The following is a 24385-nucleotide window of genomic DNA, read 5'->3' as shown; positions in this document are numbered from 1 at the left end:
AGCTATGGGGAAAGATGAAAATTTTCTCCAAGAATTTGAATGATTATTACAAAGAAGAGGCAATCAACTTGTTCAGTTTCCCAGGGAAGACCAGGAGCAATGGCTGGAAGTCAGAGAGGAGGAAATTGAAGATATAATAGGATTAAGTTCTTAGCAGTAAGAGATATTTAAGAGCAGGTTAGCTGCTGTGGCAGAGATTGTGGGGCTCATGTAAATGTTGTTTCTCTTAATAAAACATAAGTATGTTAATGGCAAGAACTATTTTTAAGTATTCAAATGCCTAGAACAGTACTTGGTGCCAGCGTTTTCTAAATGGTTAATTGATTTTCCCAGGCAAGAACACTTCAAACTTAAGCAGTTCACTATTGTACTATATAATAGAATAGATTGTTTTATGGAGATATTTTGTAGTAAATCCTTTAATGGATCCATTCAATTAAATGATCCATTAAATTAGGATTTATTAGAGGTTACCTCAAAAAACCTGACAATAGAAATTGTTCTCTGAATATTAAGATAAATTTTTTTTTCTCTAAAAGATGAGGGAAGAATCAGGAATGAGTTGCCAAAGAAATCAAACATAAATTTACTTGCTTCCAATAATGCAATGGAATCACACTCTATATTAGGCATTGAAAGAATGCTTAAAACATTTTTTAAACAGTCTTTTCAAGGCACCTTTCATTTCTTTGTTCCTCAAGCTGTAAATCAAAGGGTTGAGCATGGGAATGACCAGAGTGTAAAACACAGAGGCCATCTTGTCTGTGTCAAAGGAATGGCTAGATTGGGGCTGCAGATACATGAAGACAAGTGTCCCATAGAATATAATAACCACTGTTAGATGAGAGCCACAAGTGGAGAAGGCTTTCTCCCTACCCTCAGCTGAGTTCATCCTGATGATGGCCACAAGAATGAGCATGTAGGAGACCAGGATAATCAAGAGGGAAGAAACAAAATTAAATGCGGCAAAGATCATAATGATTAGTTCAATCTCACTTGTGTCTGAGCACAGAATGGACAATAGAGGAAGACCATCACAGTAGAAATGTCTTATTACATTTGATTTACAAAAAGATGATTTAAAAAGCTTTATTGCTACAAGTAGGGATACCATGATGCTATAGAGGTATGAGAGAGCCACCAAGATCCAACATACTCTGTCTGATACAATGACCATATAAAGGAGGGGCTTACAGATAGCCACATAGCGGTCATAGGCCATGGCTGACAAGATAAAAAGTTCACTGGTAATAAAAATCACAATGAAAACTAGCTGTATTGCACACCCATTATAGGAAATTATATTTTTCTCCTCTATGAAACCAACTAGCATTTTTGGTCCAATAGCTGTGGAATAACCAAGATCAACAAATGCCAGATGCCGGAGAAAAAAGTACATTGGGGTTTGGAGGTGGGAATCAACACTGGTTAGGATGATAATGCCCAGGTTTCCAAGAGATATAGCCATATAGTTGAGGAAAAACACAACAAAGAAGGGCCCCTGTAGCTCAGGGCGGTTTGTGATGCCCATGAGAATGAATTCAGTCACCTGGCTACCTGTGGTTTCATTCAATTTGACCATTTCTTCCATCCAAGGAACATAATCTGAGAATAAAAGGAAGTAGCCTTCTCTGAGGAATGTTTGAATACATAATTAAGCAGTTAATGTGTGGAAATGTCTTAGATAACATGGGCATAAATTTTCCCCCTCAATTAAATTGTGATTTTATCAATTTAGGTGCTATGTGGTATATTCACTCAAATTGTAATAATTTTATCTCTTATAATTCGATATCACATCACTTCCTATCACAACATGTCATGCCACATCATATCATATCAACATCCTCTCCCCAAAGGAAAATGAATGTGTTTTATTTTATAAAAAAGATTGAAACTACCTATCCTCAAGTGAGGATTCAGGATAACATTGTAAATATATTTTAAAATATTTTAACTAATCAGCAGGTCAAATATTATAATAGGATATTAAAGGAGAATAGAACATATAAGACCACCTCGTAGAGGAATTGTGGTGAAGTAAGTATGAAATTGGATTTGAAACTTAGAATACATGGATTAAAAACTATAACCAACATTTTTCTAAGTAACAATTTGCTAGTCATGTAACCTTCCAGTTGTTGGGTCATTGTCTATGACTATAGTCTGCAAAGTGATGCCTCATGCCGAGAGATGAAATTTCCTTTTTAAGAGTGCCCTAAACCATTAAAGGTAAAGGTCTCTAGCTCATGCAGTCATTAATTATATGACATCCCTGGAGACTACTGACTCTCATTAGCCTCCCTTCCCCTTACCTTATTAGAGAGAAAATATTTTTTTTCTGCCTGAATTATGAAGGTGAACTAGGCTAAAAATTTTGGTTTTTAAATGAATTTCATTCCAAGAGACATGAAAAGACTTTAAAAAATGTTTCTTCAGATGATGATCAGTTACATAGCCTTAATCTCAAAGATCACTCTGATCCCATATATTATTAGCTATCAGTATCCCACGACGAAAGCTCTTTGTTTTCTCTGATTGCAGAATGTCACAGTTCATAACTGTCATCTGATCGCTTAGCCAGAAGGAAATTAGCTATTTCAATTTGAGTGAATTCATTCCACGGCCCCTGAATTGTCCCATTTACCCCCACAGTATGCATAGTGATCAGTTTTTTAATCTTAGTTACTTGGACTCAATATTTTAATGCCTATTGCACTGATATGTTCACAACAAGGAATAAAGTTACCTGCTTATCTGGAAGGTAGAATCTTTTGCGGCTTGTTAATGTTATCTGTACTGCCAGTTGTTAGAGTCAGAATTTATGGTTTCCTCTGTCCCTATGAGGCCACATCCCTGGGGCAATGGAGAAGTTTAATGAACTTCACATGATAATGTCATGAAAATTGCCCCCAAATAAATAAGTGACACTGCTTACTGCTTTACATAATTCAATGCAGCATTTATTAAATATCTTCCATGTTCCAGGTTTCTTTTTGTACATTATATACCATAATCTCATCAACCCTAGGGACAATACATAGACTTATGGAAGTGGTCTATAGACAATCTATTTATTTTAACCACCTGCGTACTAAAGGCTGAGAGGAGGAGGAACATGTAGTGCCAAAGTTTAACATTTTATCTCCCAATATCCTATCTCTTATTTTGTCATAAAATCTTCCCTTATCCATAGATCTGAGAGGCAACTCTTCCTATGCTTCTCTAATTTACTTATGATATCATCCTCTATGTCTAAAATATGTACCCATTTTGATATTGTATTCTTTTGTTGTATGCAGTGTTGGTCTATGCCTACATTCTGCCAAACCATTTTCTACTTTTCCCACTAATTTTTAGAAAATACAAGTTCTTCCCTCCACCCCAAACTTAGATCTCTGAGCTTCTAAAACATTTGATTACTATAATATTTTACAACTGTGAATTGTGTAAATAATATATTAAACTGATCCACCTCTCTATTCATTAGTAGAAGATTATTTTGATAATGGGCATTTCGTATTAGAGTTTGAAATCTGGTATTCCTAGGTCACCATTCTTCACCATTTTTATTGATTCCTTTGATATTCTTGACTTTTGATCTTCATGAAGAATTTTGTTATTTTTCCAAGTTCTACAAAATACTTCTTTGATAATTTTATTGTTATGCCACTGAATTAGCAAATAGGTTTAGGTATAATTATCATTTTTCATTTTATTAGCTCAACCTACCCATAAACCTTTAATATATCTGATATTGTTTAGATCTGTCTTTGTGTGAAAACATGCCATCTTTTTTAAATATCAATATTTTACAGGTGACGTTTTATAACTTTAGAACATGGAAACCAACAATGTCAAAAGAAATGAAACCATAGCCATAGAGGCAGTCCTCTCTATTATTTTGTGATGAATTCATATAGCTTAGTGGATATAAGGCTACTTTGGCTGAATAAGGAATGAAGGATGTATATCCAGGCTAGTATCACAAAGATATATGTAAGTAAGATGAGAAGGTACTCAAATCAGTAGCCTTAAATTATGGAATTTAGGAGAAGATACATGGCTCAGATGATAAAATATTTTGATACATCCCATATGTTTTGCTTAATCTACTATGTGAATTAACAGGAATTTATACCCTCTTTGGTAAGGAGTTTTCTCACTTATCTCAAATCCTGTCCCATACACAATCTGAAGAAGCTGTGATATTGGCTTCATCTGGACTCACTATCCAAACAAAATTCTTATTTAATATATGTCTGGTGTGAGATCCATAGCTTGTCTTTTATGTTTAAGTTTATTGCTCCTTCTCAGCATTATGTACGTGTTGATTCCTCCCAGTAGAACACAACTTTCTTTAGTATAGTGACTGTTTGGCTATTACCTTCTAACCTATAGTACCTTTCCTGATCCCCAGAATATTGCAGTTGTTTACTATGTGGACATTAAAGAGAGGACATGTGATCTAGAATCAACAGAGTAATTGGGGGAGATAAATGGAGAAACAAAGTGGATAGAAGCTCCCAAAAAGCATTAGTTTCATTTTATGTATTGACAGGTTTTTCCTGCTATATGACAATAATTATAACACAAGTTTAATGAATTTTGCTTGTTTCATTCTGATTCTAATAAACTATTAAAATAAAATTTATGTTTAAAATGAAAAGAATTCTAAGGCTTTTGGTTTTGCTAAAGATAAAGCTTATTTCCTAACAAAGTGTTTGCTGATGCATTGAAGCATCATTTCCCAGGGGCCTGATTACAAAAAATGCATATTAGCAACATCAGTTACATGCTGTGACTTGTGTTATTGGAAAGCAATGACTTTTGGTAATGATCTGAATGGTTGCCAAGCACTGCCGACAAGTTCTGCATTGATTTGTATTTAACAACACCCTTCTTCAAGGTAGGTCTTACCAATGAATTGACACTGACCAATACACAGATGCCCATCACATTCCTATGTGTATAAACAATTTATACAGGCCATCCAGGCCATTTCAGTAGTGAGAAAGATTATTTTTTTCCAATTTGCAAATTAGTTACTTTTTTCATTAACCACAATTTTTTTCAAAGTATATGCATTGTATATGTGAAAGAGCTATATTAATATCTAATGCATTATTTTTGAAGGGATCAGGTGATTAATCTCCTAATGTCATCATCATCCACACATATTTACTGGGCATGTGTGAATCCTTGTTGAATCTCTGTCCCAGGAACTTACTCTCTTTCCATCATAGTTATTTAGCATCACTGCATGGTAATGAAAAATAATTCTGTTATGATTATTGCACAATGGATAGAAGGCTGTCCTTAGTATCGTGAAGACCTAAGTTCATGTTCTGACTCTGGTACACATGATCCACCTCCACGAACTTCATCCATTCTTTTCTGTATTCATTGATTTGTTCACTCTTGTCTTTGTATACACAGGGTGTATGACAGAATGCTTGCTTTGTGTCAATTGCTGGATTGACAGCAATATCTCCAAGTACCTTATCTTGATCTCTTCTGTTTTTGTTTCATGATGTACCTTTTATACTTAGATCCTAAATCCTTTTTGAATTTCTATGGAATATAGTATAATAATAATAGTAACAATGATAGTGATAAGAATAATAATAACTAATACTTAAATAGTGCTTACCCTGACAGGTACTCCACTAAGTACTTTACAATTATTTTCTCATTCAATGCTCACACCAATTCAGAGAGGTAGGTGACATAATTTCCCTCCATTTTACACACAAAGAAGCTCAGCCAGATGTTTAAAGACTTGCCCAGGGTCACAGAGCTCCTGATCATTCTCAAACTGAATTTTAACTCAGGTCTTTGCACTCCAGAACTAGTGCTCTATCCACTCTGCCCTTGTATCAGTGCTAGTCTACACCTAATTTCTTCCAAACTGCTTTGTACTATTCCTGTAGGGTTTTTTACATTATTTTTTTCTCACAAAAGGAGTTCTTAACACCATAATTCATATTATCAGCTTTAGTAAACAGTAGTCTATTGAGTTCAATTCTTCATGCTTATGGCTTATGTAGAATTCTAAAATAATTTTTGTATACTTAATGAGTAATGAATAATCTTGATGATTTTGACTCTGGAAAAAAGAGGAAAATCTTTCAAATCAAATAAGAAAGGTAGAAGGAAAATTGGGAAAAGAAATGAAAAGAGGATTCTGGGAAGATGGCAGAGTAGGTCAGAATACTTTCAGCTCTCCAAATTTCCTCCATCAAAAAAAGAAAGACAGAATATCACCTCAGAGGGAAGGTAGAGCAGCAGAAATGAACAAAAGTCAGGGTAAAGCAGTTGTTCCTCTAAGATAATTTGAGAAGACTCCAGGAAACAAAAAGAAAATAAAACAATTTGAATATCATAGAGCTACAATAAGGATTACACAAGACCTACCAGATACTATGTTGAAGGACCATACATCTTGGAACATTATATTTTATAGAGCAAAAGATCTGGGGTTACAACCAAGGGTAACTGACCAAGCAAACGTAAATAAAATCTTGAATGGAAAACAGAACATTTAACAATCTGAAATACTTTCAGGTATTTCAGGTATTTATGACAGGAAGAGCAGAACTTAAGGGAAATTTTGACATACACACACACACACACACACACACACACACACACACATATATATATATATATATATATACACATACATAACATTAAAGACCAATTATGAGGAAATCAATGAGGTAAAGTTGTTTACATTTTATATGTGGAAATATAACCAATACTCTTATGACTGCCTTCATCATTTGAGTAGTTTGAAAGAAAGGTTTGGGCTGAGCTGAATATAATGGGGTGATTGTAAAAATACTGTAGAGAGAGATAAAAAGGAGGAAATTATTTGATAAAAATGAAGCATAAAAGGGGAAAAATGATACAGAAGAAGCTAGTAGTGGGGTAAGGTGGGTAGTGCTGAGATCTTACTCTCATCAGAAATGGATTAAAGAGGGAACAATATATATCTAGAAGGGTATAAATGTCTTCTAAATTCAGAAAAGAATGAGAAGGCAAGGGGATAGGGTGGAGAGGGAAAGGATAAGGGAGGAACTCTTGGTGGCATGGGATAGGTTAAGAGAAATGCCAATCAAAACAACTCAGAGGTACCACATCAGACCTATCAGATTGTCTAATATGACAAAACAAGAAAATTGTAAATGTTGGAGAAGATGGGAAAATTGGAATACTAATGCATTGTTATTAGAGCTGTGAACAGATACAACCATCCTACAGAGCAATTTGGAGCTATGCCCAGAGGGCTTTAAAAATGTGCATAACCTTTGACCCAACAATACCACTTCTAGGTCTGTATCTCAAAAGGATCATACAAATGGGAAAAGCACCCACATATACAAGCATACTTATAGTAGCTCTTCTGTGGTGGCCAAGAACTGGAAATTGAGGGGATGATCATCAATTGGGGAATGGCTGAACAAGTTGTAGAATACAAATGTAATGGAATACTATTGTTCCGTAACAAATGATGAGCAGGCAGACTTCAGAAAAACCTGGAAAGACTTACATGAACTGACACTGAGTGAAGTAAACAAAACCAGAGAACATTGTACATGGTTACAGTGACATTGTACAGTGAGTAACCTTGATAGACTTGGACTCCTCAACAAAGCAAGGATTTAAGACAACTTTATAGGACACATGATGGAAAGTGCTATTAATATCCAGAAAAAGAACTATGGGGTCTGAATGCAGATCGAAGAATACTATTTGCTCTCTTTTTGTTTTGTTTTATTTCTTCTTTCTTATGGTTTCTCTCATTGTGGATTCTCTCTTTGCAGCATGACTAATATTTTTGAATTTTTGTTCTTCTAGAAGAATTTTGTTATTTTTTTGCCAGGTATATAAAATGTTTTTAAGGTATGGCACTTAATTAGTAAATTGATTTAGGTAGAATTGTTACTTATTATCTTGGCTCAGGCTCCCCATAAGCCATTAATATTTCTATAATTGTTTAGATGGCTTTTTGTGAAAAATGCCATTTTTTTTGAAATGTCAGCATTTTGCAGGTGGCATTTAAGAGCTTTGGAAAATGGAACACATCAGTGCCAAAAGAACTGAACCTATAATTCTAGAATACATTCCATTTTGGGACATTAATAATTTTGTGGTGAGTTAATATTGCTTAGTTGATAGAAGAGTGGATTGGCTGAGTGAGAAATGGAGGAAGTAGACCCAGTCTAGTATCACAAAGATATATTTAGAAAAGATGAGGAAGTACTCAAATCAGTAGCCCTAAATTATGGTAGTGTGGGAAAAGATGAATGACTCAGACAACAAAATATTCTGATGCGTCCCGTGTCTTTCACCCAATCCACTATGTAAATTAACAGTAAGAGATATCCTTTCTGGTAAGGAATTTTCATCTTATCTAAAATCCTTCTATTTGGAGAATTTGAAGAAATAATACTTACTTCATCTGGACTCCCCATCCCACTATTATTGTTGAAAATATACCTGGTATGAGATCTATAACTTGCTTTTTCTCCCATAAGGATATTGCTGCTTCTTAGCGTTATGCTTGTGTTAATTCCTCTCAGCAGAACACAAATTTTGTCATGGAAGAGACTGTTTTGTTATTTCCTTATAATCTCTAGTACCTACCCTGGTCTCCAGCACACAGCAATTGTTTAATAAGTGGCTACTAAATAACAATGAATGGGAAAAAGCTTATCAAGAAAGAAATATTACATATGATCTAGAAACAAAAAATAAGTAATGGGGGAGAGAAATGAACAAACAGAGGTGCCTGGAAGCTCCCCAAAAGCCTCACTTTTATTTTATGTGTTAATATTATTTTCCCCAAATGACAATATTTACAACAAATTTAATGGCTTTTGCTTATGTTTCATCCTGTTTCTAATTAATAATAATTTTTCAAAATCATGTTTAAAATGAAAAAGAAATTCCAGGTGCTTCTGTTTCTCTAAACATAAAGCTCATTTACAGACAAAGTGTTTCCTTATGCATTGAAGTATCATTTCCCCAGGGCTTGGTTAGAAAATGAATAATAGCAATAGTAATTGTAATTTCTGACTTACCTGTGGTGTTAGAAAGCATTGAGTTTTGATAATGATCTCAATGGGTGCCACGCACTGCCTATAATTCTGCAAAGAAGTATATTTAATAATACTTCTTCAATGTAGGTCTTACCAGTGAATTAACACTCACCAATACATAGATACATATCAATTCCCTATGAGAACAACAATAACAAAGCAGTCCCTCCAGCCCCTTGCAATAGTCAGGAGAATTATTTGTTTTTCTAATTTGCAAATTATTTACTTTATCAATAATCACAGTTTGTATCAAAGTATATGCATTGTGAACATGAAGCAGTAGCATTAACACCTAAACATAAATTGTTTGAAGTGATTGGTCTAACAATGTCATTACCATCCACACATATTTGCTGGACCTTTCCAATGTACCCATCCTTCTTGTATCCCTATCCAACAAACTTGCAGTAAACTTAGAACAATAGTATATCCTGTCTCCATCACAGTTATTTGGCACCTATGAGTAGAAATAAAAGATGATTATGTGATGATGAGTATTGCACAGTGGATGGAAGACTGGCTTTGGAATCAAGAAGATCTAAATTCAAGTTCTGGCTCTAGCAAACATTACCACTTCAACAAATTTCATTCATTCCTTTCAGTATTCATTAATTTTTCATTCTTGTTTTTGTATGTCCAGTATCTACCAGTGTGTATGACTGAATACTTGCTTCTTGTGGATTTCTTGGTTGACAGAAATACCTATGATAAGTACCTAATCTTGTTCTCATCTTTTTTTCCCATTATGCACCTTTTATATTTAGGATCTAAATCCACTTTGCCTTTCTTATGGAGTATCATGTAATAATACATTATTTTTAGTAGAGTATAATAATATATAATAGTATAACGACAATAATAATAATAGCTAACATTTAAGTGGTGCTTACTCTATGTCAGGCACTGCACTAAGTGCTTCACAATTATTTTCTCTTTTGATCCGCACAACCATCTGAGGAGGTAGGTGCTATAACTATCCCTCTTTTATACATAAGAAAACAGAAGCAGATCTTCAAATGCTTCCCCAGGGTCACAAGAACTTGTAATCATTCTCAGGCTGAATCAGAACTCAGTTCTTTGTGATCCCAGGTCAGGTCTGAAGAGTGGGCTATTGAGTTCAATTTTCATACTTATAGCTTATATAGAATTTTTGAATGAGTCTTTTATTCTCTAACCAGAGATGAATGATCTTGATGAGTTTGGCCCTTTGGAAATAAGAGAATCATTCATATATTCCTTCCTCTTCCCTGTCTATTGCACTGTTGATAACATTCCAGGAACAAAGACTCCCCTATCCCCCTCTCCAGCCCCAAGCCACACATACAGATATAGACAGTGAATGAGATAATCTATTCAACCATAGAATGAGTCCTAGATTATCCTTGTGGCTGCCTGACTGATTCTCCATGTTCCCATAAAACCAGCTTGTTCTCAGGCCACTAGTGATGCTTGTATTGGGTGAAAAAACAGAGGAGACTTGGCTAGCAATCTTTTTTTCTGCCCAAACTTCCACTTGGCTCTATATTTAGTTTAGAATGGATTGCTTTTTTGCATATAAACTTTTGTCAATTTTACTAATTCAAAAGTATTTTGAAAGTATTAATTTCTCAAGTATTTATTTACCATTGAACTTTGGTTTAGATTGACAGTTCTCTCCAGAAGTATATCTTTAATTTTATCCTTAATAATTATAAATTAAAATCTAAGTTTCTAATTTGATAATAATAAATCTAAAATCTAGATTAAAATCTAAAAAAAATCTAAAATATTATATTGTCACATATCCCTGTGTAAGTAATGCATATGATGCAACCTTAACACTGTTAGACACTGGGGAGAGATGTTTCATTACCAGCTCTGTGTTGTACCTCATCATACCACGACTGATACTGGCCCCTCAGGTCCTGAATGAAATTTTCAGTGTATATGTTCTCTTTCATGTCTCTCCCCACAATGCCTGGTGAATTTCAGATTTTGATACTGTTCCTGTCATATTATTCCAAGCACAGAGTTTCCTCACAATGCCATATCATCATTGTGATACTGACCAAAGCTACCGCAAGAAAGGAATGCTGCACAGTATCTTGGCCAGCTGCATCTCCTACCACCAGGATAATTGGTGCTCTCCTATGCTTCAGGTCCAATATTTTAAATAATATGTCCCCTTTTCAGCACAAAACATGCTCTCCTTTATGAACTATGATTTCCAAACCTCCATTACTTCATGCATTTTCTTACTGTTTTTTTTTTTTCTCCACATCAGTGCTTCCAGAGTCATTGGCTATCTATGGGATTTCAAGGAGATGAAATATCACCTTCGAGGAGTAGCCTCTACAAAAGGGACCAAATATTATACTACTAAGAAGCGATTAAGCTCCCAGATATGATTGTAATTCAAAGAAAATGGAAGTGAGAGGGCAGCTAGGTGACACATTAAATAAAGCGCTGGCCCTAGAGTCAGGAGAATTTGAGTTCAGACACAACCTCAGACATTTGACAATTACTAGCTGTGTGATCCTGGGGCAAATCAGTTAACCCCAACGGTCTCACCAAAAAAACAAAATGGCAGTAGGTTTAGAAGACCTTTCTCATTACTTAGGTGCTATATGGACAATCAAGTCTGAATACTAGGTTCAATGCATATATATCCTATTTTCCCATGTTGTTGTCTGTTTTATAATGATAGATTCACTTTAATCTGAAGTTACATCTTACATCTTACGTATCAGTGCTGGCTCACCACTACTAAATATTGTTAGACAGTTAAAAACATACATACACACATAAATGTGCGTATATGTTTGTGTCTATATGTATACGTGTATATGTATGTATGTGTATGTATAGGTAGGTATATATACACATATACATACATATACATGCACACATACATATACATACACATATACACATGTATTGCATATATAAATATGCACAATGTGCATATGTATGTATGTATAGCTACATGTATGTATACATCTGTATATATGCATATGTATGTGTGTGCATGTACATGTATGCATACGCATGTGTATATTTTTATATGTGTGTATATGTATATATGTATGTGTGTATATGCATGTATATATTTGTATATATATGTGTGTGTATTGAATTCCAAGATATATAGGGTGTATATATACCATATATATGTATATGGTGTTCATAAGATTCCAATATCTTGAATAAACTAAGAATGTCTCCAGTCCAGTATAGAGCAAAATCCAATTGGTTTAGGCATTGAAAATTAAGTAGGATAAGGCTCCCAATGTACATGACATGGACATGGTAGACTTTGCCTATGTGACCAAGCCATATCTGAGTTCACTCACAACTTTATTGGCATGGCACAGTGAGGAGAGAAAGAACATTCAGCTTGGTACCACAACAGCAGATTCAGATAGGCTAGTGGTGGTATCCCAAGTAAGCCCTGTTTCTAAAGGTTTGGGAGACAGGTTGAGTCAGGCAGTCCTCATATATACCTTGAGTATTATTTTCTGATCTAGTATATAGACAACTATATATAGACAACTAGCCCTGTTTCAATCCTGGTACCTAAAGCTATCTTTGGGAGGATCAATTACTGTGGAGAATGGACCAACAATTCTTATCAACATATGTACCCATAGATAACTACCTTCCTACACACACACACACACACACACACACACACACACACACACATACACGTGTACATATACAAACACACACATATATGTATATCTATGTATATGTGCATACATATACATACATACACACACACACACACACACACACACACACACACAAACAGAAGAGCTCTGATAGTATCAGTAATCCCTCAGAACCAGTCATTTTTCCCCCACTATCATCCCAAAAAGCAACCTTGGAGTTGTAACCTGCCATTTCCTTCAGTGTGTTTTCTATTCACAATTGTTGACCTAGAGATGAAATCTATACATCACCAAAGTTCTTAAAAGTATAATTCAACCTATGAAAGATATATTAAAATAACATCAAAGAAGAGGCATTATCATATGTTTTGCTGCTGTACTTTAAGTATTACAAGCTCTTTCCATTTAACTTACAGATGAAAAAAATTTTTTTATTGTTTCTACCTATTAAGATTTGAGCTCCTTGAGAGTATGGATTGTCTTCCACTTCTTTTGTGTCCCAAATGTTTATCCCAGTGTTCTGTATAGAGTATATGTTTAAAATTATGTTTTCATTAATTCATCCAAATGGATTTGGGTAGTCTCAAAAATGTTTTCCAGGAACTGATATTTCTGATATCAGAAACTGATATTAGAATACTTTGGATCTAATAACTCTGAAACTTCCTAGCCTAACTCCCTCTTTTTTCTAATCTTCTTAAACTGTATTTCTTGCCACTCTTCAACCCAATGACACAGAGTTAACTGCCTGATCTGCAAACAAGATCTTCCATCTCTCTCCTCTGGGCATTCTCTTACCAATTACTGCATATCTGGAACATTTTCTCTCTTCTGCTTCCTGAACACTGGCATCTTTTAAGTTTTAACTAAAATCCTACCTTCCATAGGAAGCCTTCCATAAGCCTTGCTAATTCAAGTGCTTTCCCTTTAATGATTATTTCCTGTTTATATATAATTTACTTTGTTTCCATATTGTATCCACCTTCAGATTGCCTGCTCCTTGAAGGCAGCACTCTCTTTTGCTTTTTTTTAATACTCAGTATTTATCTTGGTGCTTGGCACTTTGTGGGTGCTTATTAGATATTAATTTATTGATTATTGACTTAATGTAGACTTCCAAATACATATAGTTTTGGTTTCTCTTTGATTGATTCTAGATCCCAGTACTTCCCATAACCATATTCACTTCCCATACATTTTCACTTCGACTTTCACAAATACTTTAAATATGATACAACACTGATCTTGATATTTTTGTGCATGTAGCATAGTGCCTGATCCAGTGGATAAACATGAGTAATTGTTAGGGAAATGTGTATTTGATCATGATGATGTTGATGAAAATCACGAAATGAAGGACGAGAAGGAAAAAAAGGATTGATGATGACAAATGATAGTGGTGATTGTAATACTGATGTTTACATTTAGCAATAGATTTCTCTGAGTTGAGAGGTTTCCTAGTGTAAGAGACAAAACAAAATGTTGGACTTTAATCAGGAAGGCTTAGTTCCAAACTTGTGCCCAATGCTTAAAGGCTAGATGACCTCAGCAATTTAATTTTTTCAAGGCTGAGTTTTTTTTAATCTGTAAAATGGTGTTAAAATATCTATTAAAGATACTTCAGGGGCAGCTAGGTGGCACAGTGAGTAGAGCACTGGCACTGGAGTCAGGAGGACCTGAGTGCAAATCCAGCTTCAGACACTTGACACACTTACTAGTCGTGTGACCTTGGGCAAGTCACTTAACCCCAATTGCCCTGACATCCTCCATCCACCCTCCAAAAAAAGGAAAAGAAAAGCTACTTCAGAAGGTTATTTTGAAGTTTCAATGAGGGAAAGTTTATCAACTCTCTGCAAATGCCAGCTATCATTCATCTTTTTTTCTTCTTAGACCTGTCTTAAAATGTGCATTACGAAAAAAACTTAAATATTATTCTAAATACTGTGAAATAATTTATTTAAAATAAAACAGATAATTGAGACAAAAAAACTAATATAAACAACTGCTCTATGTAAACCACTTTGCCATTGTAAGGATCTCATTTGGAGAGGGTATTCTCTGAAGCTGTATTGACTCACAGGGCTTGAGGGCAGGTGGAATGGATTACTGCTGGGGAATAGAGCTATCATTTTTTTTCAATAGAAATTAATATAAATCTGGAGAATCACAAAGTCAGTATGGAAAGTCTATATTTTTAAATATTGTAATAATGAAACTCTCATTAATGAAATAATTCTGTTTTCTTATCAGACCAATGGAAACCCTGTGCTTCATTATTTGTGTATAGCAGTACCCCTGAAGAACACAGTACTTACAAAAAGACAATAGCATTTTATTTTTTTAACACATTTCAAACCAAAATCATTAGACAATTCCGTAGTGCTTTCCTTCTTCATGACTTCCTATATCCAGGTCAGTATTTCTACTTTCCTCCCCAGAACACCCGATCAAGACTTTTCTTCATGTCTTTTTTCATTGAAGACAACCATAGAAGAGGTTGTGACAATGAGTAATGTAGAATCATACATTTTCTTCTGGGTTGGAAGTTGGAAGAAGAAGCAAGGGAAAATTCAAAACAATTAGATGGATAAATAAAATGCTTTCTTATTTAATGAGCCTATAAAATGACCAGTGAGGTCATGCCACTAGGACTCTTTCTTATACAAGACAAGAACTTTCTCCTAGCCATTCCTAAACCTGATGTATTTAATAATATGAAGGAATTCTAATGGGACAAATGTAAAGTCATATTTGTTTTGACTTTAAAAAAAACTTCACAAGTGAAGAAATAGAAAGGCATATTTAGGCATTCTTTTGAGGAAAATGTCGAGTTTTTAGTGGATTCTAATTTGAATATGAGTTTATGGTGTTATATATCAACTAAGGAAGATAATATTGTCTCATTTAAGACAGACATGGCACCTTGGCTGGGAATGTGAAAGTCTGATTGCATTCTGCCCTGGGCAGAGCACATTTGAAACATCGTGTTCGATTTTGGGCAACCAATGTTCAGGATAGACAATAAGCTCCAATGTCATTAGAGGCAGGACACAATAATATTGGAGAGAAAAGCCCATGACTTGTGAGTATTGGTTGTAAAAATGATAATGTTAGCGCAAAGGATAGATTCATGGCATTACAGATTTTAATTATATTGGCATTTAAAATGTATATGATCAAACTCCCACGTTTTATAGGTGTATGTGAGCCTGAAAGAGCAAATTTATTGCCATTAATATCACAGCTCACAAGTAAGAAACCTGTTATTTGAACATAGTTACCAGTATTGTACAAAATGTCCACAAAGTTTTAATTCACTTTGAGCTTTAGAAATTTAAATCTGAAGCAGGACACCCTGTGTATCCCAGTGTTCTTTCCATTCTAATACAAGAATGAAAAATCTAAAACTTAAAATAGAAAACAATGAAATTTTGCTTCAAAAATTAGTAATTAATATAAAGTAGGGGGAATCTTTAATGACAAGAATTTTTTTTAATCTGTATATGCCCAATGCCTAGCATGATACCTTCTTCCAGCATTGTCTTAATATTTGTTTATTGATTTTCCAACATGTTGCAAACCACTGTAGTATATAATGACATAGATTTTTTAGAGATATTTTATACTAAATCTTTTAATGGGTTTTTCAATTAAAAGATGCACTAAACTAAGAGTTTCTGAAGGTTAGCAATTAATACTAAGAAACAAACAGTAATTATCTGACTGCATATTAGAAATATATTTTTTTCTAAAAGAAGAATTAAGGAAAAAATGACAAAGAAATAAAGGAGAAATTTACATGTTTCTTATATTGCAATGGAATTGTACTCTTCATTAGGAATTAAAAGGTTGCTTACATCATTTTTTAAAATAGTCTTTTCAAGGCACCTTTCACCTCTTTGTTCCTCAAACTGTAAATCAAAGGGTTGAGCATGGGGATGACCAGAGTGTAAAACACAGAGGCCATCTTGTCTGTGTCAAAGGAATGGCTGGATTGAGGCTGCAGGTACATGAAGAGAAGTGTCCCATAGAACACAGTCACCACAGTGAGATGGGAGCCACAGGTGGAAAAGGCTTTGTGCCTGCCCTCAGCAGAGTTCATTCTGAGGATGGCCACAAGAATGAGCATGTAAGAGACAAGGATAATCAAGAGGGAAGAAACCAAATTAATTGCAGAAAAGGTCATAATAATTAGTTCAGTCTCACTTGTGTCTGAGCATATAAGGGACAATATAAGCATACAGTCACAGTAGAAATATCGTAATATATTTGATTTACAGAAAGATGATATAAAAATCTTTGTGGTGATCAGTAGGCATACTATTGTGCTATAGAGGTATGAGATAGCCACCAAGATCCAACAAACCCTTTCTGACATGATGACCATATATAGGAGGGGTTTACAGATGGCCACATAGCGATCATAGGCCATGGATGACAGGATAAAAATTTCACTTGTGATAAATATCCCAATGAATACTACTTGTATTGCACATCCATTATAAGAAATGATATTTTTCTCCTCTATAAAACCATTCAGCATTTTTGGCCCGATAGCTGTGGAATAGCCAAGATCAACAAATGCCAGATGCCTGAGAAAAAAATACATGGGGGTTTGGAGGTGGGAATCCACAGTGGTTAAGATGATAATACCCAGATTCCCCAGAGCTGTGACCATGTAGTTGAGGAAAAACACAACAAAGAGGGGGCCCTGCAGCTCAGGACTGTTTGTGATGCCAGTGAGAATAAATTCAGTCACCTGGCTCCCAGTGGTCTCATTAAACTTGATCATTTCTTCTCTCCCAGGAAGATAATCTGAGAATGAAAGAAATTCACCTTTTTTGAGTACAATTTGCATAGATAATTAGTCAGTTAGTGTATTGAGGTATCTTAGTTAAAATGAGCAGAAACTTTTCCACCCAATTACAGTGTGATTTAATCACTTTAGGTGAATTCACTCAAATTGAAATAATTCCTATCATTTCATATCATAGTACCATCTTGCCACTAAGAGCTAAGTGAATATGGTTCTATTTCACAAAATAAAGAGTAAATTTTGAAACTACTTATCCTCAACACATGGGAAGGGATATCATTAATATATTTTAAAATATTCTAATTAATCAGTGAGTCAAAGGATTATGATGGGATATTGAAGGAAGATAGAGTCTATGAGGACACCTTATGGAGGAATTATGGTGAAAAAAGTATCAAGTTGGCTTTGAGGTTGAGGAATGGGTTAAAAAACCACATCCAACACATTTACAAATCACCCTGTGCTACTCATGTAACCTCCTGGTTTTGGGGCCATTGTCTATGAATATCACTCACAAAGTGATCACCTATACCAAAACATGGAATTTCATTTTTAGGAATGCCTTAAATCATTGAAGGTAAAGATCCAGGATTTATTCCACTCTCTATCTCATGCAGTCATTAATTTTATGACATCCAGGGAGACTCCATATATTTGGATTGTTAAAATGAAATAAACTTATAATTTTGATGTTTTTCATTCCCAGAAACATGTAAAGACTTTTAAAAATTACATCTGATCTTCAGAGGATGACCGCTTGCATAACATTGATCTTAAAGATCACTGAGATCCCATGTATTTTTAGTGATCAGTGCCCCTTGACAAAAACTATTTGATTTTTTCTGAATGTAGAAAAGCATCTGTGACATTAATCCTAGCTAAGAGCTCTATCTGATGGTTTTGCTAGAATTATTTTATACCATTTTGATTTGAATGAATTCACCCCTAAATTGTCCCATTCACCCCCACAGTGGGCATAGCAATTAGCTTTTTGAACAAAACTGCTTAGACTCAATATTTTTTGATACCTCCTACCCTGAAAAGTTCATGAACCAAAATTAAATAAATAAATAATGTTACCTGCATACCTGGAAGGTAGAATCTTCTGTGGCTTGTTCATCTTCTTTTTACTGCCAGTTACTAAAGGGAGACTTTATAGGTTTCTAAGTCCCTATGAGGCCATGTCCCTAGAGCACTGGAAAAGTCTGATGAATTGCACAGGATCATGTCATGAAAATTATACAGACCTAGAGAAATAACAATATAGGTTTCTCTAATTGCATTTTTATTAATTACCTACCATTTTCCAGGCTCCTGTTTTGGGGTGATATATTTTGTTTGCATCAAGCCCAAGGATATTGAAAAGGCTTGTGAAAGAGGTCTGAAGCCAATCAAAACTTTATTTTAATCATACATACAATAAAGGCCAAGTAGATGAAGAACATCTGTTTCCTGAATATAACATAAAGTTGGATGGGTAAGTTGGGGAGTTTGCCTTTTTGGATGCATCTCTAGGACAACTACGTACAAATAGGCTTGGTGTTGGGCACAAAAAAATAACCAATTGGAGGCTAGATTATTGTTACAGAATTGCAAGGTCTTTTAAAAGCCCCTAGGTGTGCAATGGATGAAGTATTTGACTTTTACTTAAGAAAAATTAACTCCTGACCTACCCTAATAAACTAGCTGTTTGATTTTTTTTGCATGCAATTTACGCTCTTTCTGACTATTTTTCTTTCTAGTAAAATAAGGCTAATAATTGCACTACATACCATTTGATGATCAAATGAACTTTTTATCAGGTACTTAAGTAAATTTGTGGATATGTCTCCGGGCCTGATGTCAGAGAGACTGGAGTTCACAAACTGTCAGACGCTTTTAGCAGTGTAACCCGAGACAAGTAACAATCTCTGTTTCCTTCGGTTCCTTAAATTTTCAAACAGAGATCATAATAGTATTTCCTACTTTGATTGTTGTGAGAATAAATGAAATATTACATGCAAAGTGCTTAGCACAAAAACTGGCCTATAAAAGACATTTATTAAATTCTTGTATCCTTTTCTTAAGGTCTCCAATCTTTTTATAGACTTATACTTTTTTTATTTTTAAGATGAATTTTTAACAATCATTTTTAAAAACTGAATCTAAAATTCTCTTCCTCCCTCAAGCCTTTTCCTGCACCCACTGTAAAAGCAATCAGTATTATACCCATTATACGTGTGAAGTCATGCAAAACATATTTCCATATAAGCTAGGTTGCAGAAATAAAAAGCAAGGGAAATAAAGTGAAAAAATGTGTTTCAATCTACATTCAATTTTCATTACTTCTTTCTCTGTGGAGTAGAATATTTTAATCATGAGTCTTTTGAAATTGCCATGCGTCTTTGGATTGCTCAGAGTAGCTTAATCACTGTTGATCGTTATTACAATAATGCTGTTATTTCCTACAATGTTCTCTGAGTTCTTATTATTTGAGTTTGCATCAGCTCATATAAGTCTTCCCAGGTTTTTCTGAAACCATTCTGCTGTATTCCATCAAAATCATATACCACAACTTGAAGAGCCACTCCCTAGTTTATGGGTATCCCCTCAATTTCCAATAGTTTGCTGGGACAAAATGAGCTGCTATAAAGATTTTTGTATATATTGCTTATTTTCCTTTGATGTTTTCGGGATGTAGACTTAGTAATGGTATTGCTGGGTCAAAAGGTATACATAGTGTTATAACTGTTTGGACACATGTTTTGTGGTAGTACTCTGGTATAAGCCAGCCCCTTCTGGAAAGAAGTTCCGCTAGTGATACTTGTTTTAGATGAGTGGAGTCACAGTGCCTTATTCCTGCCACGTAGGTGCAGTTGTCAATAGATTAAGGACTTGTCTGGATAGTCAATTTATGTCTAATGTGTAGTCAGTGGGCTAGCCAGAGTCAAAAAGAAACAAACCCTTAATGAGTTTAGATTCCAAGAATAATATGTCAAACAATGGATATTAGATCAATAATAATTGTTATTAACAAGTGCTAGAGAAGACTGGGTGAGAGGGAAGTGGAGAAGGGATAACAGAAAAGACATGAAATACAACTCAGAAATAAATAATAACATAGAGTATGTCTCTCTTAAGAACAATATTGCTTGGGGATGGGATGGGTAGGGAACAGAGAACAGGGAACATTCTGTTTGAAATGCTTGCTCTTGCAGGAAAGTATGTTCCTGTTGGAAGGAAGGATATGCTCCTAAGTGACTTTCAGGGAGTTATATACATAAACACTAATTTGTTGACTCCCAAGAGAGCTGGCCAATTTTCATGTTGATGCTTACTGCACATACTGCACATGGGATTTGGGGGGGTATATGGTTGCAGAGATTAAAGACCAATACTGTTCATGAGATATTATTTTTGGGCACACATCTGTATTAACTTCAAAAATCTTATTACTAGTACTTTCCAATGACTTAGATTTTAGAAACTATAGCCTCTCTTAATAGTAGTCTGCTATGGATCAGGCCTAATTTTATAATAGAATAGTTCTAAACTGTTTTGGAGAAAGTTGGACCAGTATATCACTCCAGAACAAAGCATGTGTCTCTATTTTTCCACATCCCCTCTTGCACTTTTAATTTTCCTTTTCTTTCATGTTAGCCATTCTGATAGATGTGAGGTGGTACTTCAGAGTTGTTTTAATTTGAATTCCCCTAATCAGTGATAATTTAGAACATTTTAAATGTGCTTAATTGGTAGCTTTGCATTCTTCTTCTGAAAAGTGTCTATTTATATCCTTTGGCTATCAGTTGAGGAATGCCTCTTATTTTTTATTTATTTATTTGACTCAGTTCCTTATATATTTGAGAATCGAGATCTTTATTAAAGAAACTTCTTATAACACCCCCTCCAATTTTTCTATACCTTTGTTATCTTGCCTGCATTCGTTTTTTTGTGTAAAACTATTTTTTTAATTTCCCCAAATCAAAATTACCCTTTTACCTACTTTGATGTTGTCCTTGCTTATAAAATCTTCCCTTATCATAAATGTGACAGGTAATTCTTTTTTCCAGGCTCTCTTAATTTGATTATGATATCATCCTTTATGGCTAAAACATATCCATTTTGACCTTATCTTGTTATATGGTGAGAAACATTGGTCTATGCCTGGTTTCTGACAGGTGCTTTCTAGTTTTCCTGGAAGTTTTGCTGAATGGTGAGTTCCTGTGCCAATAGCTTGGATCTTTGCATTTATTAAATGCAAGATTGCTACGGTCATTGTGTCTTTATATTTTTTACCTAATCTACTTTGCAGACCATGTACTCTATTTCTTACTTAGTAATACGTTTTTTAAATGATTAATACTTTGTAATATATGTTCAAAATCACCGTCCTCTAATTTTTTTCCATTGATTGCCTGCTTTTCCAGATGGCTTTTGTCATTACTTTTTCTAGCTTCATAAACATTTGGTACTTTGATTTTGATGTCTTTGAATATGTCAATGAATTTAGATTTTTTATTTTACTGGCTAAGCCTACACATTGGCAATTAATATTTATATGATTGTTTATACCTCTTTATTTGTGTGAAAAGTGCCATCTTTTTAAATATCATAATTTTACAAGTACTATTGTATAGCTTTAAAATGTACAGAATATAACCATGTCAAAGGAAGTAAAGCTTTAACTCTAAAGGCAGTCCACACTATTTTGAGACAGTTCTAATTTTTCTGTGAGTCAGAATAGATTAATGGATAGAAATTTAACTTGGCTGAGTGAGAAAGAGAGGATGTAGATCCAGTCTAGCATCACAAAGATATGTATAAGTGAGATGAGGAGGCACCAAAATCAGTAATCCTAAATTATGTTAGCTTGGGAGAAGACACATAACGCAGAAAGTCACATCCTATATCTTGCTCCCAATTCACTATGTGGATTAATATGAATTGATATCTTGTCCAGTGAGAAGTTTTCTTATTGATCTAAAATCATAATACAAATTGCGTCTGCACTCTCCATCCAGTACATATTTTGGGTTAATATGAGTACAGTTTAAGATCTAAAACTTTCTCTTTTTTTCCTCTAAAGAATTTAACTACATCCCGTATTTACGTATGATTTATTCTTCTCAACAGAACAGAAGGTTGTTGAGAGCAAAGATTTAAAAGTAAGAAGGAGAGAAATGAACAAGTAAAAGAGTGGATTGAAGCTTCAAGAACCAAAAGGGCAATAGTTTCATTTTATATATTGATAAAAAAAATTTACCAAAATATAAAATTACAAAAGTATACTAAATTATTTTGCTTATTTTTAATCTGGCTCTCATTAATTATTAAAATAAAAATTTAAGTCTTGAAGTCTTTCTGTTAGGTGATGATAATGTTATTTGCCGGGTAATGTATTCTCATGTGTGCTGAAGCAACATTTCCCTGGGGCTTGATTAAAAAATATGCAACAGCAACAATAATTTTATGTTTTGTCTTATATGAAAGCACTGAGTTTTTATAATGATCAAAATTGTTTCTACCTAGAATTCTGCCTAGATCTGTATTTGACAATATTCTCCCTCATTCTAGGTCTTACCAGTGAATTAACACTCACCAATACACAGATGCCCATCAATTTCTTATGAAGAAAAAAGTGGTCATCCTAGTCCTTCCAATAATGATTACTAGATTTTTCCATTTTGTAAATTATTTACTTTAACGATATCAATAATTCATTTCAAATTATATGAATTGTGTATGAATTCAGGGTTATAAAGAGTTATATTAATGCCTAATTTTGAAATTATTGGTGATCAGCCTAGTAATCATCGTTGACACACATTTACTGGGCCTGTCTGGTATGCTTATGCCTATTGAATCTCTATCCAAGAAATATAGATTACTTTTTGAAAAATGCTATCCTCTCTCTATGGTAAGCTAGGTGGTACAGTGGATAGAGTGCCATGCCTCAAGTCAGGAAGACTCATCTTGTTGATTTCAAATCTGGCTTCAAGCAATCCCTAGCTGTGTGACACTGGGCAAGTCACTTACCTCTGTGCCTCAGTTTTTCATTTGTAAAATGATCTGGAGAAGGAAATGGCAAACCACTCTAATATCTTTGTCAAGAAAACTCCAAATGGCATAATGAAGGGCCAGATGTGGCCAAAACAACTGAACAATGATGATAATCCTTTCACTATGCCCGTTATTTAACAACTATTTTTGGGAAAGACAATAATTGGTTGAGTATTGCAAAGTAGATGGAAGGTTAATCTTAGAAACATGAAGTTTTAGGCTCAAGTCCTGGTTCTAGTACATAGGAATTTCATCAACTTCATTTATTCATTGGTTCATTCTTGTATTTGAATTCCCCGTGTCTATCACAGATTATATCAGAGAGGGCTTGTTCATAAATACCCATTGATTGTTTTACTTTAAGCCACAATAATGGTTCTTGTTGTTCTCTATTTTTGTTTCATTATGTGCCTTTGATTTTTAGATCATAAATCCATTTTGAATTTATTATGGAATATAGCATTATATTAATAATAACAATAATAGCTAACATTTAGATAGCATTTATTATGTGTCAGACTTCCTAAATTTCTCTCTTTCGATCCTCAACAACAATCCTGGGAGGTAGGAGCCAATATTATCCTCATTTTACCAGAAACTGAAGCAGAAGTTAAAAGACTTGGCAAGAGTCACCTAACTAATAAATGTGTAGACTGGATTTGAACTTGGGTCTTCTGGCTCCAGGCCTGGTACTCTATCCATTGTGTAGTTAGCCATCCCTTCATAAGGTCATAATCTATAACCAGTTTCAACCAAACTACCTTATC

General features: G+C 34.4%; 2 protein-coding genes across 2 annotated transcripts; both read right to left on the bottom strand.

Annotated features, from left to right (window-relative positions):
• Positions 1 to 625: 625 nt before the first annotated feature.
• Positions 626 to 1591, bottom strand: LOC118855071 (olfactory receptor 8K3-like). Its single transcript, XM_036765195.1, has one exon. It carries the CDS (start codon positions 1589 to 1591, stop codon positions 626 to 628), a length of 966 nt encoding a protein of 321 aa, XP_036621090.1.
• Positions 1592 to 16625: 15034 nt separating this feature from the next.
• Positions 16626 to 17552, bottom strand: LOC118853607 (olfactory receptor 8K1-like). Its single transcript, XM_036763766.1, has one exon. The coding sequence runs from the start codon at positions 17550 to 17552 to the stop codon at positions 16626 to 16628; it is 927 nt and encodes a 308-aa protein (XP_036619661.1).
• Positions 17553 to 24385: the final 6833 nt, after the last annotated feature.

The sequence above is a fragment of the Trichosurus vulpecula genome, chromosome 6 (assembly GCF_011100635.1).
Source record: "Trichosurus vulpecula isolate mTriVul1 chromosome 6, mTriVul1.pri, whole genome shotgun sequence".
Taxonomy (NCBI): domain Eukaryota; kingdom Metazoa; phylum Chordata; class Mammalia; order Diprotodontia; family Phalangeridae; genus Trichosurus; species Trichosurus vulpecula.
This window is presented reverse-complemented; position numbering and strand designations above follow the sequence as displayed.